Genomic DNA, 20964 nt, shown 5'->3' on the forward strand with positions numbered 1-20964 from the left:
GTTTTGCTCACTGGGTGGTGCTGTATTCTGTGCCTATATTATTCTTCTCTTTTAAAGTCAATGTTTTATTAGTCTTAGAGAATTTGATTTAAACATAAAGATAATGGAAATCCAATAACAGCTGTGGCAAAGACTGTGAATGTATAATAATTTCCAGGTATCAGCTGATCAACATGGGAAGAATTTGTATTCACTATTGGTACCCATGTTCCCATTTTCTGTTGAATGGACAAGAAAAGTTAAATACACTGAGGGGTTTCCAGATGCATCCCTTTTATAAAAATGAACTGCCCCAGGGAGCACACAACACACCGTTTGTTTATTATAGAACACTGGCACTATCTTGTAAATTAATAGATATTTTGCTCACTGGGCCTGACAAATTTTCACCCCTCTGTCTGTTTAAATTATTCTTGTCCTTTAAAGTAAATAATGAAACAGCTGCCTTAGTCTTTTTTTTAGTCTTAGAGAATGGTATTAACTGTAGTTTTATTACTCAAACTTGATTTAAACAGAAAAACAGTGGGACATGACATAACTGTCCAGTTTTATCACAAGCCATACAAATTACTACAATGCATTGAAGTATACGGGCACAAATTGTGCGACAAATTTGTGACGAGCAGCAATTTTTTTAGTTTATAGGCATCATGTTTATTTTCTAAAATCAGGCTTTTGTAACAAATAAAAACTTTTCAGCTAGCCGGGTGTAGGCACTTGATCACTTTAAAATGTAACTTACCTATAAATCTAGAATTTTGTGTTTTTGTACCATTTATATTCCCATTTGTAGTAAAGACCATGAATGCGTAATAATTTCCAGGTATCAGCTGATCCACAAGGGAAGAATTTGTATCCACCCTCAGTTCTTTTGATGGAGTGCCTAAGACTTGGATGATATAGGAACTGATATTTCCTAATGGAATTGGCCATCTTAGAGACACCGAGTTGGTAGTGACATTGTCTATAATCAAGTTTTCAATAACTGGAGGAACTGGAAGATAAAGCAACCATGTATTTTAGTTCAGATTGAGCATTTTGACTGCTGTTAATTTACCTGGATTAATTAGTGGACAGTACAATAATTATCCCTGAAGTGGTAATTTTTTATAAAAAATTGTACTGGCTCAAGGACCACAGAATGAGGTTTGTTGTAGTAGAGAAAAATGTTAGCAATCTGACTCAGCAAGGGGTGATTACCAAGTTGGCATCCCTAATGCTTCTATATTGCTGTAATTTAAAGTCATTCATGAAAAGACTGCCTTCCTTGTTTTACAATGGCATAAACTGGAATTTATTTATAAAACTTGATTTAAACATGACAATATTTAAAGCTCACTTATAATGGTGTTTTCCCCCAGATATACTGTATAATTTGCTAGTTCTATCACAATGTAAAAACCAGTTGACAATAATGTGAATTGATGGTAAGAAAACAAACAATGATTCACTTTATTGCTGGTGGGAAAGCCTTCAGAGGAGATTATTTGTCTGTGGTAGAGGAGGTTGATTTTTGGGGGGAAGTAATATGAAAAATATAAACCTATTTTCTCTTTTACAACTTAAACTCTTTTTTCATTAGCAAGAATTCATTTATATGCTTATAATTCAATGTAACTAAATTATCCATCTCGTTAATAAAAACAGTGATTTGCTCCATCTATACCTCTAAGGAAGGGCTTCCAAATCCTGTTCTACAGCCCTTTTGCTGTGCATCTAAACTGCATATCTTCCCAGAAGCACAGATAAACCAGTCAGTAGCCCTATCTGTCACACTTGCCCATGTACTGAATGATTAATCTGTGGCAATACCAATATGTAATATGCACTGTGGCATTGTAACCCTTACGGGGGGACTGTAGTAAAAGTCATCAACAGGAAAAATTTTCACAAATGAAAATGGATGCCTCTGCTTGAAAAAAGTCGAATGCTTGAAAACTGTTTAGCGACCACTTCTGATAGTGGAAGAAAGATTGTGGATTTTATAGTATGCATCAGTGCACAGTGTATGAAAGAAAACTTACTGTAAAAGTTATGTGTGCTCCAAAAGATTACACCACCATGCCATAGAAAGTGTGCAATGTGCAGCTAAAATTTGCATTGGAATAACAGTCTCTAAGGAGGAATATCACATTGGGAAATGCTAACTTTTGTTCTTATTTGTGAGATTTTTATTCTCTTTGTGAATTTATTACATTTCCACCTTAAAGTCACAGTAACTTTTACATTGTTGTAAAAATTACTGTAATCTAAATATTAGTAATAGAACTTTTTATTTATTTTTATAAATAGAAACCCAAACAAATGTAGAAGGTCAACTTCAATCAATTCAAAAAGAAAATAAATACTTACTTGTGTTCACTGCAATCTGACCTCCATAACCATGCAACACGTTATTCCCTTGGTAAGCAGATAGCTGAATTATATAAAGATTGCCTGGTATCAAATTTTCAAGCACAATTTCATTGATAGAATATGACCAATTCCCGGGTGGTGAACCAATTACATTTATTGTATAGGATATGTTGGGCTCTGATAGAGCATTCCACAACAGTTTCATAGACTTAGTAGATATATTTGTACAGCTAAGAGTATCTGACACTGTGGAAGAGAAAAATGAAGAATGTTGACATTTTACTCTCTATAAACAACAAACAATGTCCATATAATTTGGTTAGAATTCGTATAACTCGGTTAAGTAAGTTGCATGGGTCAATTAAAGTTGTGAAGTTGTAAAGTGAAGCAGCAAATCGTTTTATTTGATGCTGAATGTAATAGATTCCATAGCTTTTATCACCTGCCTTGCAACATTAAACACCTGAAGTTTTTCTGTGTGCAGTCAACTGCCATTTAAGTAATCTATTATTCTTATCTACTCTGCTAAGATTAATGTCTTCATATGTTACCGCACTAGGAAGGGTACACAGCAACCAAAAGCGCATTGAACATACAACAGGGGACATTCCTACCACAGGGGCCTTCCAGTACAATATTAAAGACTATGTCTCAGCACTCCAAACTGAACTGGTGAAGATCCAATGTTCTGATAAAACATAACTATATCTAATTACATAAATGACAAAAGATAACTGAAAGTTGTCAAAAAACACTGCCATATATTACCATGCCAATCGCCCCAAAATGTTACATTCCTCTGTCTACTATCTATTCCCCATTGCTAACAGTGGAGACAACTGCTCATAAATGTTTACTCACACCAAACTGCATCTGATAATGAATGAATTTCAAAGAAGCACATATAGGAAAGTTGGGAATTATTAACAGCATCTTTAATAATCCATGTGCAACTAAAATAAGACCAATATATATGTATATATACAGTATACTAAACACATTGCCCCAGCACTCCATTATATAGCCTTAAGAGAAAAACAAAACCTAATTTTGCAACCCCTTTAAATATGCTCCATATATCAGCACATTAAATGGAAACCTAATTGCAAACTACATTTATTAGAAGCACCTCCAATTTTTCCAATGGGCTGGTAATTGTAATTTATGGCTTAGAATTAACTTATCATGGTTTACTATAGTATATCTTTTTTTGACGGGGATTGGTCTTCCAGTTATTAAGCAACTAAAGATGACATTTTTGCTTATAGATATTAAAGTTTTGTCAATTAGGATCTGGACCTAATATTTTGTAGACATGTTGTTATTTGAAATAGTTTAAAAAACTACAAGTTTTTTTTACCCCTTTTAATATTTTTAAGTTTGTGCAAGTGATGTCAGAGAGTTTGAAGTAGTCCTTACAGTCAGTATTCAGTTTTACTTTATATTAAGTTAGATTGCTTGGTGAAACTTAATATAATCCAAAACCACTGCCTAGCTTGCACTGCTGCTTACTTCATCATAGAGAATGCTTGTATGGGTACTAGCAGAGTATGAAATTGTTGAGTGCATCTATATATCAGTCATCTATATCATCTATAGACAATAGACATGCTCAGCTAAATAAATGCTAAAGTCAGTCTCAGTAGCAGAAATCATTGCAAATTAAACACAGGGTACAAATAAACATTTTTAAAGTGATGTGGCAGAATTAAGAACTTCTGGCTCCATCATGTTTCCACTTTTTCCACAGGGTATATTAAATCTGACAGATCTTCAAATTCATATTTAGTTAAGGTACAATAATAAAACAATATAATAGAATGCAATTATATGGGAATACTTACACAATACTGAGAACTCGTACTTGTTACCTTGCTGGGACCCAGCAATTGCAGTAATCCCTACTGTATACTGATTTCCAGTGGTTAAGTTAGAAATATTTACTGATTCTGAAGCCACATAGAATTGCTGAGGCCGATCTCCTCTTAATTCTACAAGATATGATGTTCTGTTGCCTTCTGTTAGCTGCCAACTAACATATAACGAGCTGTTACTTATCTTATTAATATTCACAATGTTGATGTTACCAGGTACTGGAGTGGAAAAAGGTAAAATATTAGTCCAGAGAAAAATAATTAATTTTAAACCCTTTCTATATATATATATATATATATATAAATATATATATATATATATATATTTATATATATATATATATATATATATATATATATCCTATATATCCCACAACATTGTAAAGATGAACTGACCAGAACTGCTAACCAGTACACTTTCATAGCATACCATCTCTATGACAATGTTTAGTCATAGAGATAGTATTTTGGCAAAGATATATCTTTTACTAGATAACTATTTAGATCAACTATTTAATTACATAATTTATAGACAGCTTTCCTTCCTCCCAAAAGTACATGATGCACTATGTAAAAGAAATCAAATTGTCTCATTATATTCTTTGACCAAACTCCCATCCACATTTTTACTGTATTTATCAATAAATTAACTAAAAAAAAATCTGGTTCTAGAAAAGACTTAAAAATTTATTTTCTCCGTATTATCATCCAAAAACCACAAATTAATAAGGTTATTAATTTCATGATACCCAGGGCAGATCATGATATCTTTTAATTATAAATAGGACACCTGCCATTGACTTCTACATGACCACTAGTGAGTTCTTTGACTATGAACTATGAAAAGCTTGCCTAGTTGTAGGTGCCAAGCTTTTTCATTTTTTAAAAGTCCTCAATCATGAAACAAAGTAACATTTTTCAAGATCACGTGATTTGGGGTCACATGATTTTTTGTGACTTTCTTGTTCTATTTTCTTGTTCTTGTTAGTAGGTACAAATGCAGGGCACTAGGCCCACTACCGTTCGTCGCCCCTGTCCCCTCCAGGGGGACAGGAGCAATGGGGATTGGCACACAGGAAATGTAAAAAAATGATTGCATCTCCAGCACATCCCCAGTGTTTTTGAACCAATGTGGGTGTGGTTGGGCAGCATGCCGCCCCCCTAAAATCCTGCCGCCCTAGGCCCGGGCCTAGGTGGCCTTTCCACAAATCCGGGCCTGTACAAATGCTACAAAAGGGTAAATGCAAACATGTACATTTCTTTTATCAGATAAAAATTATTATGTCTGAAATTACACAAAAAAGAAAAAGAACTGGCCATGTTTGTAGGGCATTTTTAGCTGTAAACACTAGCCCTCTTTAAATGTCTTACCTGTAAATGTAGAATTCTCTATCTTTCTGCTATTCATGTTCCCAACTGTGGCAATGACTATGAATGTATATTTATTTCCAGGAATCAGCTGATCAACAAATGAAGACTTTGTAGTCACTCTCAGTTCCTTTGACGGAGTCCCTAAGACTTGAATGATATAGGAACTAATATTTCCTAATGGAATAGGCCAGCTTAGAGACACAGAAGTGGTGGTGATGTTGTCTATGGTCAAGCTTGTAATTTCTGAAGGATCTGAGAGATAAAAGAAACATGCATTTAAGTACATACTGATTGTTTAGCTGCTCTGTTTTACCAAAAATACATTAAATATTTTAAACAAAATGCCACTCCAAAATGTCCTTTACATTGCGGACAGTCTGTGATCTGCTTCAGTAAGTAATTCAAATGAATAAATAATATGCTTAGCCTTACAATCAGATTAAAACATTATTATGACAAAATAAGAATACAATTTTCAAACAATAGATAATATGAAAGAGAAGAACTGACAATACTAAAGGGCATCTTTAGGCGTAGTAACTAGACCTTTTATAATTACACTCACATATAAATGTGTAATTCTCTGTTTTTGTGCCATTCATGTTGCCAACTCTCGCAAAGACCACAAATGTATAATAATTTCCAGGTATCAGCTGATCCACATTAGAAGAATTTGTATTTACTATGAGTTCCTTCGATGGAGTGCCTAAAACTTGGATGATATACGAACTGAAATTTCCAAAAGGAATAATCCATCTTAGAAAAACTGAAGTGGTGGTGACATTGTCTATGCTCAAGCTTCCAATTTCTGAAGGAACTGAAAAATAAAAGAACCATGCATTTACTAAATACAGAGACTTTTGTCTGCTTTGTCTTACCAAGATTAGTTCAAATATTTAAAGGGGACATTTTATATAATACTCATTTTCAGTTATATGATTCATCATTTCTCAAAATAGGTTATGATGCTGAAAACAAAGTGTTTTTAAAACATATTACCTCCTACAAATGTCATTGTATCAGCTGTTTGCAAATTGCCCCAATAAAAGAATGAAAGGCTTCTACTTTGTACTTTGGTTTGGTATATATAACTGCCCCCCACTGATATCCTTACAATGGTGGTTCATATCTCCCAACATTTTGGAAATAGAAAGAAGGACAAAAAGACATGCCCATTTTTGTGGCCACACCCCCTTATTACCATGTTAATTTTACAAAATTTGGCAGGTTATGAAAGTTTGAACACATTTCTGTGTTTTTTCCGTTATTACAGTTTTGCAAATGAAGGTAAATTGCCCTTTTAGCTGTGAGTCTTCTTCTGTTTTAGATGATTTGATATGGTTTTGTGTATAGTAAAATAATACTGATAAAATAATACTAATAAAATACTGTATAGGTTATATGTCCCCAAAAAGGTGTTTCAGGCAGCTTTGCCTTAATAGTATGAATATTAATGTAAAAATTACACCTTCATTGGAAAAAACTCATACTGTAGATCCTCTCTTATACCTGTCTGTGTTAGGCTTGTCCTGTTTCCCAGGAGGACCATAGAATATGGGTATGAAATAACCGTTGTTATCTCACTTAGGTAAAAAAATGTTGTGGGTCCCACTCATGTCAACCCACAAGTTGGGGATTAGTTGGCAACTTTTACAATGTGCTGCCAACTCTCTTAGACAGCCTGGGAAAGCAGCTTGCAAGATTTGCAGAATGGCAGGCTGGTACTAGTTTTTTTTAAAATCTCAATTAAAAGCAGTATATGGTTAGTATAGGAAGGATTGTGTGTTTCAGTGATGTCCTTTTGAAATATAAAGTGTTCCTTAGATACAGTGCATTCCATGCTCTTTAATCTGTTCTTCATTGCAAACATACATATACTCTCTCTCTCTCTCTCTCTCTCTCTCTCTCTCTCCTTCTCTCTCTGATGAAGAGAGCAGCGTTGCTCAAAACACAGATTTTATTCTATAAATCACTTATTTACACTAGCTGAGTTATTATATATATATATATATATATATAAATATACTTGCCGTCACTGCACTCACCACTCATTAGCGTCAAGGCTGGGTGCTAACCAAAAATTTATAAAGTCCAGTAGATGAAAGCACTCACAGCTCCATTGTAAAGATAAAGTTTAAAAGGTTTCTTTATTGAACCCACATCAGATCAACGCGTTTCAACCCCCACAGGGGGTTGACGGCCCTGTGGGGGTTGAAACGCGTTGATCTGATGTATATATATATATATATATAAAATCAAACAGAATGGAATGTACAACCATTAGTATGCAGAAACCTGGGTGTTAGTCTGAGAAGTGTGTAGACAAAATGCAAGGATTGACAGCACTCCGAGGAAATACATCAAGTCAATAGTTCAAATGAAAGTGGAGATTTATTGGTTATCCAACATTTCGGCTCCAACGTTTCCATGTATTTCCTCGGAGTGCTGTCAATCCCTGCATTTTGTCTATATATATATATATATATATATATATATATATATATATATATATATATATATATACATATATATATATATATATATATATATTGTAACAGAAATGCTGGGAAATTGGTTGAAGGGGTGTATGTATCATCCAGATTTCTGTCATACTGTTTTTAAGCAACCAGGTAAATGTACATTTTTCACAGGTCTGTGGCTAGCTGTAATAGCCGGAAAAGGGCCTGGTTTACGAGAGTGTTGAGTGTTGGGCGGGATCCGATTCCAGATGGACAGTCCGGGTTTGCCCAACACCTGAGAGATGAACAGGTGTTTTCTCTCCTAAAGTAGGGAAGGGATTGTGTGTCTCTCTGTCTCAATCCTGGGGAAAAGAGCAGGCAGTGCAGGCCTGTTAGAGAGCCAGATTCATGTGAGTACGTGCTATGCCACAAATACTTTTTTTCTGTTAGGTGCTGAAACCATCATTTAGTCATTGACTGAGAAACGTTTTTTGTTGAGAAGCAGTAGTTCTGGTTCATATCTGGTTCATATAATGTATGCCAATACCCAGTCTCAGATTCATCCATTGCAAGATTCACTGTTGAACACTTGCACATTTGTTGAGCACATGCTGAGATGTGGCAAAGTTAGATGAACTTCAAAATGCTTGTACATTGTGGGCAGCCACTGTTCTGCTAACATAAATATCAAAAGTGTAAAAAATTGTATTATGATTAGAATCACATTAAGACATTTTAGTACACACATTTCAATACAGTTTAAAAACAACAGAGAAAAAAATGAAAACCTGAAGAACTGGCCATATTAGAATGGCAATTGTAGGTGTAGTCCCTAGACCTTTAAATATACTAACCTGTATTTGTAGAATTCTGTGTTTTAGTACCATTCATATTCTCAATTGTAGCAGAGACAGTGAATGTGTAATAATTTCCAGGAATCAGCTGATTCACAATTAAAGAATTTGCATTCACCATCAGTTCTTTCATTGGAGTCCCCAAGACTTGAATCATATAGGAACTGCCGTATCCTGATGGAATAGGCCAACTTAGAGACACTGAAGTAGTCGTGACATTGTATATGATCAAGCTTGTAATTACTGGAAGAACTGGAGGGTAAAAGAACCATACATTTTAGTATATACAGATAGATAGTGATGGATGACTTTATTTGTGGTTAAACTGGCAAATAACTTAGCAAATCACAATATACAAAGTATTGTGTCTGTTCCACCTTAGTAAAACAAATAAAGTAGAATTGCAGACAATTTGATTTTTTAATGATACACAAATATAATTAAAGAAATAAAGAATCTCACCTACATGGGTATTTTACTGAAAGCAGGTGTATTTCATGCCTTTTAATCTACTCATTTCAAACACATGAAAGCAGATACACATGCATAGCAGAATGAAACTGAAAAACTTTCCATTTTAGAAAGGTCTTTTTAGATGTAGTCATTAGACTTATTTAATATATTTACCTGTAAATGTAGAATTTGAAGTTTTTGTACCATTTATATTCCCATTTGTTGCAAACACCACAAATGTATAATTATTTCCAGGTATCAACTGATTAACCAGGGAAGAATTTGTATTCACCACAAGTTCCTTTGATGGAGTCCCCAAGACTTGGATGAAATAGGAACTGATATTTCCTAATGGAATAGGCCAGCTTAGAGACACTGAATTGGCAGTGATATTGTCTATGATCAAGCTTGCAATTTCTGGAAGAACTAGAAGGTAACACAAAGAACATGCATTTTAGTACATTCAAAGCATTTTATCTGCTCTGTCATAGTTAAATTACCTAGAAAACTACAGAAAGTTGTTCACACAGCTTGAATATGTATTAAACATTAGTACAATTTGTACACCCTGAAGTGGTGATGTTGCTACAGCTGGTTCTAATCTCATTCATTAAAAGAGAAGTAAAAGTGAAATCGCTGGGGGATGCCACATGTTAGGTATACCCCAGTGATTATAATCACTTACCCAAAACATGGGCTAGTGCTCCTGTTGGCAGAAAGTTCACCAGCCAACCAGGGAACTTCTGAGCGAGTACAACACTAATGATTAGAGAACCATGAGGGTTTCACTTTGTACAAAAGTTGGCTAAACTGCTAAATTTTGTTAAAATGCATTGAAGTCAAAGAGAATGCAAAATTGTATTGTGGTTATGGTGTTTTTGCCTCTTCAATAGATTATACATTGCCCTACATTGTTAGAGAAGATAATTGCTGAACAATCTCTACGAAACCATCTGAAAATATTATTTAGTCCTTTCCATGACTGTTCCTCATTGCACCATTGAGATATACATTATCCAAGTTGCTCAGTTGCTGCAAATGAGGTTGATCAAAATCCCCTTTTTAATTTGCATTTAATTATACTATAGTGAATGCAGTTGTATCTCCAGAGTGCAAAGAAACAGGTGCTGAGGATTGGTGGAGGATTAATGAATACTTATGAGTGAATTTTTTCGGACATGGATTGGCTGCGAAATTCCACACTTCGCCATCTGTGAATTTGTTTGAAAAACTGCAACAAAAATCCACCGCAAAAAAAATGTTTCCCCGCCAATTGACTTCAATGCCTTTCAATACCTTTCGCAAATTTTTTGACAGATCAATGATGTCTGCTGGGAGCTTTTTTCTGGCAAAACACCACATGCAGACATGTATCATTTACTGGTTCCAAGTATGCCTTGAGCGCACTTGGAACTGTTACTGGCACTGTTAACTAAAATTAACTTGACATCTCACCTATAGTTAGGTATAGGCATGTTAGAAAATCTGAAGTCGGCACAATGAGGAGATATATGGTGTGATGAGATCAAACTTGAGGATTTTGGTCATCAAGCTAAATTTTATGTTTGGCATAAGCTAAATTTTACACATCATCATAAATGCACCATCACCACTGTGGTGCATGGTGATACCAGATTGCTGCAGCATGCCCTGGAAGGCGTGTGAAGGCAGATTGAATTCTGCATAATACACTAAAAGCCTGTAGATCCTGGATCCCTTGGGAGAATTGTTTTTTTTCTAGCAAGACAATGACCTCAAGCAGGAATGTTTAAAACAACAATTTTAATATCCCAGAATGAGTCCCGATAGCAAAATTGCAGTACCTAGTTGTACAAAGATATATTATAATGTGATAAAAGATTGCAAATCTGGACTCCAGCCAGTGTAAAATAATTAACTGATCTTTTGTCTAACTGGTTGCTCATAGAGGATCCAAATGAACTACAGTACAAGTTTTTAAGTATTAAACATTAAAGGGATACTGTCATTGGAAATTTTTCCCCCCAAAATGCATCAGTTAATAGTGCTGCTCCAGCAAACTTCAGCACTGAAATCCGTTTCTCAAAAGAGAAAACAGATTTTTTTTTTATATTTAATTTTGAAATCTGACATGGGGCTAGACATATTGTCAGTTTCCCAGCTGCTTCCAGTCATGTGACTTGTGCTCTGATAAATTTCAGTCACTCTTTACTGCTGTACTGCAAGTTGGAGTGATATCACCCCTCCCTTTCCCTCCCCGTAGCCTAACAACAGAACAATGGGATGGTAAACAGATATACAGTCAGATTCGGGGAGATCAGTCGCCCGTTGACAAATCCCCTCTTCGTCGGGGCGACTAGTTACCCGAACTGCTTTCCCCTGATTTGTCGATGGGCAAAGAAACATAAATGGCAGCAGAGATAATGGGCTGAGCAAGCCAGAACAGCAAAGAGGATAGGTAGATATTGAACTGACGGGAGACAGGAGTGGAGATATAATGGGAAGGCACCAGGAATATACTAGTAGAAGCTTGATCATAAAGAAATTGCAGCAGGCGTATACATGGAAGCACAATAATTGTGCAATGCTTCCAGCATGTGACATAACTTTATCAGGAGATGGAGGAAAACAAATGAAGATGAAAACCTGTGTCAGATAATGGCACCTATCCATACAGAGTCAAGGCTATAATTGCCACCAATCCAATAACAACTGACTTGAAGGAGGTGTATACCTAGACAGTACATTATTTTTGGGGTTTTTTTCATTGTATTAAATTTAAACCACTTTGCAGAGATGTTTTTTTACTTTGCCATGAAAGAGCCTATTTCTATTGATCAGTGTAAAAAAAAAAAAAAACATTTTCAATCTACTGTGATTCTGTAAAAACGTGAAAATATCCATGGGGTGAATGCTGTTTTTTAGATATACAGATGCAGCCAGAATGGATTGTCCGTCTGGCGCGCTGTAACAGATCAAGCTAAATGCACTTGTCGCGTTGAGTGCAGGGAACCGCGATGGACGTTAAGAAATTCTAGATTCTAAATTACTATAGGCGCAATACCAGTAACAGACACCAGGTGGCGCCTGGACTCATTTTGATATTTCAGCTCCATGACTGCTGCCAAAATCCTCCTTGTCAAAAACGGTGTCAGCACCATACCATTTTATTTTAGTACAAAAATGTATTGAGTTTTTGGGGGGTACTGCCAAATCAATGGAATTGAAAAAATTAATGAATGGGCATTGTGATTATTGTTCTAGACTTTGGTAATCTGCAAAGTACTGCATTAAAATACTTGGTTGAGTACTTTCCCCCCAATAAACAAAAATAAATAATTAAAAAAAAAAAAAAATGCATACATCTATTTAAGGTTGTATGGAACCCCTGGCAAGTGGCAATATCCTAAATACAGCAGTGATTTATTTTTATTTTTTTTTACTTATTATAATTACCGTATATACTCGAGTATAAGCCGATCCGAGTATAAGCCGAGGTACCTAATTTTACCTACGAAAACTGGGAAAACTTATTGACTCTAGTATAAGCCTAGACACAACTACAGCCCTGTCTCCCAGCAGCGCACATTTCACCAAAGAGACCCCCCCAACCCCCCCTCAACCGGACTTCTTTGCAAAGTTGATGGTGACAGAGAATTGCCAAACGGTTTACTGTGTGCATTGTCCCACTGTCCCACTACCATGTGCAGAGGGTGCTGTGTGATATTGCCATCACTGTTAATCTTTTGTATAACCAACAGAGGGTGCAGTGTGATATTGCCATCACTGTTAATCCTTCATACAACCAACAGAGGGCGCTGTGTGATATTGCAGTCACTGTTATTCTTTCATATAACCAACAGAGGGCACTGTGTGACATTGCAGTCACTGTTAATCTTTTATATAACCAACAGAGGGCGCACTGTTATTCTTTGATATAACCACCAGAGGGTGCTGTGTAATATTGCAGTCACTGTTATTCTTTCATATAACCAACAGAGGGTGCACTGTTATTCTTTCATATAACCAACAGATGGCGCTGTGTGATATTGCAGTCACTGTTATTCTTTCATATAACCAACAGAGGGCGCACTGTTATTCTTTCATATAACCAACAGAGGGCATTGTGGGATATTGCAGTCTCTCCCCAAGTGAACTGTTGGTATAGGAACGATTAAAAGTGACTGCATTCTCAGCTACTGCCCGCTGACCCGAGTATAAGCCAAGGTAGACTTTTTCAGCACATTTTGGATGCTGAAAAACTCGGCTTATACTCGAGTATATACGGTATGTATATTCCCCTTGAATAAATGTTTTCAGCACTTCTAACAGGTAAGAGGCTTCATAGCCTTGTTGTTAATTGAATGAACTTCGGAGATGAAGGTCATGGGTCCAAATCCTGCATTTTCTTTTCCCCCTTATAATTTACAATCATGATCTCTTTTTTTTGGGGTGGGTGATAAATGGATATAAATGAATGGGCATTGTGATCATAATTCTGGGCTTTAGGAATCTGCAAAGTACTGCATTAAAATACTTGGTTGAGTACTTTCCCTCCATAAAAACAAATAAATAATAATTTTAAAAAATGCATGCATCTATATTTTATAGAACCCATGGCAATATCTCAAATACAGCAGTCATTTTTATTTTTACTTTTTAATAACTTTGTATAATAGCCTTAAAGAAACGTTTTTAGCTTGTAAAAAAGATGATGCTTCATAGCCTTGTGGTTAAATGAATGGCTTCCAAAGGTAAAGGGCATGGGTTCAAATCCTACATTTTCTTTTCCCCCTTATAATTCACAATCATTAATTTTTTTGGGTGGGTGGGACACTGCCAAATCAATGGACATAAATGAATGGGCATTGTGATCATAATTCTGGGTTTTAGTAATCTGCAAAGTACTGCATTAAAATACTTGGTTGAATACTTTCTCCCCATAAAAAAATGCATACATCTATGTAAGGTTTTATAGAACCCCTGGCAATAGCCTAAATGTAGCAATGTTGTTTTTTTTATAAATTTTACTATTAGCCTTAAAGAAAAGTTTTCAGCAGCTTCCAAAGCCAAAAGGCGTCATAGCATTGTGGTTATGTGAATGCCTGATGAAGGATAAGGTCATGGGTTCAAGTTCTGCATTTTTTTTATATTTTTTAAACTTCATACTGTTAAATGTTGCACAGTGTTTGCATGAAAGATTCTAACAGTTGATTTATTCATATTAAAAATAATAGTATTTATATTTCTGACAGCGCAAAAAAAATAAAAATTCCTGTTATTATAGATTGAATGTGTGATATACAGAGGCAACAGAATAACTAATAAACATTTTATAAAATGCACCCGATGTCCTGCCAGAGAGAGAGAGATTCAATGCACTTGAGTAAAGGGTTAACAATCATTGTTTTTATATTAACCCTTCAAAACCCTTGGTATTATACAATGCCTCCAAAACATCTCCCTGATCCTCGTCCCATTTTTTTTTATCCCCCCCCACCCGACACAATACTTGTCTCAAGAAATGGTTTCAAATATTTGTATGAAACAGGTAATAGGGATTGTTAACATGGATTTGCTGCCGTGCCTGGTAAGTGCTACCCAAACCCTGTGTTACAAAAGCTTGAGGAGCATTTTGATGAGGTGTAACATGTGCCTGACTGAAAGCTCTCTGACCAAAGCTGCTGGGGCCACCTATTGTTGGACCTGGGACACCCTGGATGATAAATATCCTGACACCTGGGTCTGTGTTAAGAGGGGGGGGTTTCTCTGCAGCTCCACATGAGCCCCTGACTGCTGGTTTATGTTTTTGATATTTTCACCGCCTTTGCCAATCACCAGACCGCATTTGTCGGCCGGCACAGTGTATGTTATCTCTTGCTTCCTGGTGTACTGAGATTACAATAACCACCTCTCCGTCCCCTTCCCCATGCTAAGGAGAGACCTCTAAATCCATCCCACCCCCCCTATAATTCATATTCACATGCTCATTGATTTTTTTTGGGGGACACAGCCATATCACTGGAAGTAATTATAAATGTTGCATATTTTAACACGCCATTGAAACTAATAGCAGGTTGCGGCCTACCAGGAACAGGACAGGGATCGACTGGTAGACTGCGATTGACGTCCTGGGCACCCCTGCCATAGACACTCACTATTTAGTGTACTGCTGGGGGGCTGTTTGGGCCTCTGTCTACTTGAAATTTCAGGGCCTATATTAAATCACAGTCTGGACATGGAATTTTCTTCTCCTTTAACAGACCTTCCCCCCAACAAAAGTCCTACATATGTAAACACTGTAATATAAACAAACCCTTGTGCTTTTTAAATGCAAACGAGCTGAAGGCATTTAATGGTCAGTACTGCTTAGATATAATTAGTACAAAACTCCTAGACACAGGAATACACAATAGGGTCCAAACAACAAGGAAGGAGTGGGGGTTGTGTGTGCTACATTATACCATGTGCTAAGTAGGCAAGTGTCAGACCATTCAAATTAATTTACAAGGCCTTCAATTCTTTGAGCAGAGATTCATCTAAGATCACTAAGGGCTCATACAGACAAGCAGGTTCTAGCTATCTGTATAACAGAGCATTCTGTCCCAGTGGCTGCACAGATCCCATCTGATCCACATTGTAAGCAGCAGTCCTGCCCTGCTTTATGGCAGCTGAGATTCTAGCTATCTGTATAACAGAGTGTTCTGTCCCAGTGGCTGCACAGATCCTATCTGATCCCCATTGTAAGCAGCAGTCCTGTCCTGCTTTATGGCAGCTGAGATTCTAGCTATCTGTATAACAGAGCATTCTGTCCCAGTGGCTGCACAGATCCTATCTGATCCCCATTGTAAGCAACAGTCCTGTCCTGCTTTATGGCAGCTGAGATTCTAGCTATCTGTATAACAGAGCATTCTGTCCCAGTGGGGTGGGGGGCATTATTTGGCGCATGCCCGCAGGCCAAGCACATGTGATTGCAGGGGGAAGGGGTGCCTAGATATTATTCTAGGCCCCCACTACACTGAAAAAAGCAGACTAATGAGGGATGTCACCCAGCAGGCCAGGACTGGCTTCTGTAACAAGCTATAGAAAGTTACTCTTTAGTGGGCTGGTTGGGTACTGTTTGGGCCTATTTTGACTCCCAGTCCAGACAACATACTACAAAAAGCAAATTTTAAATATAGATGGGGGTTTACATTTTGCACTCCATTGCACCATCAATAATAGACTGCATTCCTTCAAGTAGAGTCCACTCTCACTGCACAAATAAGAGCTCACATCACCATCTCCCACAATGGTACTTAGCACATGGAATACAACAGCACACAACCCCAAACCCTACCCTTTTGTCTGTTGTCTGTACCTTAATCACCTTAATATATTTTTGAACATTTTTGCTAATTTGCATTTGAAAGCACGAGGCCTTGCTCGAGTGATCACCATCAATAATAGACTGCATTCCTTCAAGTAGAGTCCACTCTCACTACACAAATAAGAGCTCACATCACCATCTCCCACAATGGTACTTAGCACATGGAATACAACAGCACACAACCCCAAACCCTACCCTTTTGTCTGTTGTCTGTACCTTAATCACCTTAATGTATTTTTGAACATTTTTGCTAATTTGCATTTGAAAGCACAAGGCCTTGCTCGAGTGAACAGTTCTCACACGTAGGACTTTAGTAGGGAGTTGGGGCAGTTAACAAGAGGCACTGGCACCACTTAGATGTACAGAAACTTGAAAACAAATGCTTTTTTGAAAATCAGCCATAAAGCAGGGCAGGACTGCTGCTTCCAAAGGGGTTCAGATAGGATCTGTGCAGCCACTGGGACAGAATGCTCTGTTATACAGATAGCTATCTGATTAATTGTCCCTGTGTGACACGAAACGCGTCAGGCGTTATTCTTTTTTAGATGTGATGTAAAATAAAGTATTATATTTTATATATAATTTCTGGCTCTTGGAATCTACTTTCTTGGATGTTCCAGATTGGTGCCTGCCTAATGTGATTTGTTGGATTTGGTTTAGCTAAACACAGGGAGGAGTATTAATACAAATTCGAAGTAATGCAAAATTTGAATGCTTGCTCGTTTATTTAAAATTTCTAATCTAAAAACTTAATTTAATAAAACCATGGAAAAACAGTTGAATGCTCCAAATTTATATTATACTCATCATTTGCAACAAATCCCAAAAAATGAAAAATTTGAAAAACCTTAAAATGGCAATTAAAATTTGGTTTCATTTTGGCTGAGACCACTCCTATTGACTTCTACATGATCTTGCAAGCTTTTAGATGCCAATGTTTTACATTCAAGTGTTTTTGTGCTTAATAAATACCCAACATTTGAGTTTTTGAAATAATAATTTTAGTTTTAGCAAGTTTTAGCTACATCCCAGTATTTGGCCAAAACATATGTGGAGTAATTAGATGAAGTGTACTTTACACTGGGGACAGCCACTGTTTTGCCAAGTTAAATAATTAAAATGTATAAATAGCTTGGCTATCCTGGGAATCACAAGAAAACAGAAATGGCACTGCAGTTTGAAAACATGAAACAGAAGAACTTCTTATAAAAGGAAGTTGTTTTAGTTGTAGTAATTAGACCTCTTCAATATACTTACCCATAAATGTAGAATTTGAGGTTTTTGTGCTGTTTATATTTCCATTTGTAGCAAACACCATGAATGTATAATAATTTCCAGGTATCAGATGATTCACAAGAGAATAATTTGTATTCACTATGAGTTCCTTTGATGGAATCCCTACGACTTGAATGATATAGGAACTAATATTTCCTAATGGAATAGCCCAGCTTAGAGACACTGAATTGGTGGTGATATTGTCGACGATCAAGCTTGCAATTACTGGAAGAACTTGAAGATAAATAAATCATTAATTTTACTAAACACAATACATTTTATCTGTTTATCTGTATTTAACATCCAGACTCTATTATTTAAACTGGATGTACAAATAAATACTTGTTTGCTTGAGTCAGCTGAATTCCTCAATATGAAGGCAATATAAGGTGCACGTACCATCAGTGGTCCATCCTCCACCATTGATCCAAAAAAGAAATTTTCGTACAGCACCAATACATTAAAATGCCATTATTGGTACATTACATGGCAAACAGACCAGGCTGTTTGCCATGTAATGTACCAATAAAGGCATTTTAATCTATTGGTGCTGTACAAAAACTTATTTTTTGTACAAATAAATACACAAGCCTCATTTATAATGGTGTTATTTTACCAACATATAATTAGGTAGTTATATCACTTCATTATATAAAACCAATTAGAACACATCCCTACAATTAGAAGGAATGGAATGCCATATAGCCTCTTTTTTTAATAATGTAGCACATAATGAATGCTGTAAAGCCCCTGATTTCAGTTAAAAACCAAATCCTCAAAAGTATTGTTACCTTTAAAAATGCCCCCATTATTATAGAAACCCCTAGATCTTCACTGGTCCGTGTCTGTGTTACAAATAATTTGTGGGCATGTCCTAAATGTTGCTCCCCAAAAGCACACCAGAATATGAGTAGCACATTACAGATCTTCCCTCACATAGAAAATTATATATTCTGGATCCCTGTGAAGTTAGCCAAGCTTTTAGATGCTTACTCACTAAATTGGTTATCAATTCATACAATATGCAGAGTACTGCCAAATCTTCTCAACAGATTTGGAAATCAGTCAGTAAGAAGTGCAATGACAATGTAATGTGACCCCTGTAGCTACCAACCAGCAGTCAAGGGGACTTTATGACATATTTTTTTGATGATTCAAGATCTTAATAAAACAAGCTCTCAACTACTTGCACATTTTACTTAAATGGCATCTATCACCCTTTAATTGTTTTCTCAACAAAGATATGCATGCTAATAGAGCCCACACTCTGGTTGGTGGAAACATTAGCTGTTTTTCCAAAACAAATGCCCTCCTTAACACACACACGCACATACATACTGTATAGGCATTTCTGTAACTGTATGTAACTGGATTCCATGTCAGAATGAAAATGCCCTTGTGTGTGTGTTTGGTCTGTCATTGTACTAAAGAAAACAAAAAAGGATGGAGACAGAACTTTTTACTAGTGAACCAAAAAATGTTGTGTGCTGTCTTCAAGAATTTCTCATTATTGAAAGTTTGGTTTTGGCTGAACACCTTGGAATATGTTGATCATAATGTTTCAAAATTTCCAGGATGCATTATAAAACATTTGCACGTATACTGTGATGTGGCAGAAAACGTTAAACTTTGCCAATCCAAAATGTAAGTACTACATATAATACATTGGGGGCAGCCACTGTTTTGCTAGTTTTTACTAAAATGCAAAAATGTAAATAGCTTGGCTTTTTAGAATCAAATCGAAACAGAATTATGACAGAAATTGCAATACAGTTTAAAAAATGGAGAAAAATTTAACTGAAGAACTGGCTGTATTAAAATACCATTTTTAGGAGTAGTCACTAGATTTATTAAAAATTCTTACCAGTAAATGTTGAATTCAAAGTTTTTGTACCATTTATATTCCCATTTATAGCAAAGACAATGAATGTATAATAATTCCCAGGAATCAGGTTCTCCATAAGGGAAAAATTTGTATTCACTACCAGTTCCTTCAATGGATTTCCTAAGACTTGGATGATATAGGAACTGATATTTCCCAATGGAATAGCCCAACTTAGAGACACTGAAGTGGTGGTGACATTGTCTATGATCAAGCTTGCAATTGCTGGAAGAACTGGAATATAAAAGAATCATGCATTTTAGTACATACTGCACATTTTGTCTAAGCTTTTTGTTGTTTTTTTCGGACTCATTTAGAAACAAATTTAAATGTTTGCCACTATACATTGGAGGCAGCCACTGTTCTGCTATGGTTAATAAGTATAATGTGTAAACAGTTTATCCATAGAATCAGATTAAAACATATTTATGGCAGGTATCAAAATGCAGTTCAAAAACAGAAAACCAGGACATATTGGAAGGGAATTTATAGGAGATATAACTAATAATAAGTAGAACTATGCAAAACAGCAGGAAAATTAGCAAAATAGTGAAATTTTACCAAACCAATTGGAGTTAATGGCCAATATTCTTGCCCCAAATGTATTGGAGTAATTGGACTTTTTTATTTTTGGAGTTCTCATGCCAAATGCATTGACATCAACGGGTGTTTTTAGCTCAAGTGCATTGATGTCAATGGGCATTTTTTCTCATTTGGTTTCCTGCTTCTATTTTTTTGCCACTCAAGTTTTAAAGAGAATCTGTATCAGCTGATAAAATCTATAGTAGCGGTAGTAACTATAACTTTTTCGTAAATTTACCTGTAAAAGTAGAATTCTGTGTTTTCGCACCATTCATATTCCCATTTGTTGCAAAGACCATGAATGTGTAATAATTTCCAGGAATCAGCTGATCCACAAGTGAAAAATTTGTATTCATAATTAATTTCTTTGATGGCGTTCCTAAGACTTGGATGATATAAGAACTGACATTGCCTAGTGGAGTGGCCCAACTTAGAGATACAGAGTTGGTGGTGACATTGCTTATGGTCAAGTTTGGAATTGCTGGAGGAACTGTAAGGAAAAACCATGAAT

The 20964-nt window shown here is 36.0% G+C and overlaps 1 protein-coding gene across 12 annotated transcripts in view; it reads right to left on the reverse strand.

Annotated features, from left to right (window-relative positions):
- The window catches only part of LOC108718067 (tenascin-X), a 102962-nt gene that overhangs the window by 15839 nt on the left and 66159 nt on the right, over positions 1-20964 (reverse strand). For 11 of the 12 annotated variants that reach the window (XM_041564786.1, XM_041564787.1, XM_041564785.1 and 8 more), the window contains 10 exons: positions 20692-20943; positions 19854-20105; positions 17972-18223; positions 9541-9792; positions 8914-9165; positions 6166-6417; positions 5601-5852; positions 4200-4448; positions 2353-2601; positions 743-994 (listed from right to left, as the gene is read on the reverse strand). In XM_041564786.1, coding sequence (XP_041420720.1) covers positions 743-994; positions 2353-2601; positions 4200-4448; positions 5601-5852; positions 6166-6417; positions 8914-9165; positions 9541-9792; positions 17972-18223; positions 19854-20105; positions 20692-20943 — 2514 coding nt within the window. The remainder of the gene's footprint in view (positions 1-742; positions 995-2352; positions 2602-4199; positions 4449-5600; positions 5853-6165; positions 6418-8913; positions 9166-9540; positions 9793-17971; positions 18224-19853; positions 20106-20691; positions 20944-20964) is intronic. The other variant, XM_041564792.1, reaches the window with a different exon arrangement.

Source organism: Xenopus laevis, chromosome 5S, assembly GCF_017654675.1.
Source record: "Xenopus laevis strain J_2021 chromosome 5S, Xenopus_laevis_v10.1, whole genome shotgun sequence".
Lineage (NCBI taxonomy): Eukaryota > Metazoa > Chordata > Amphibia > Anura > Pipidae > Xenopus > Xenopus laevis.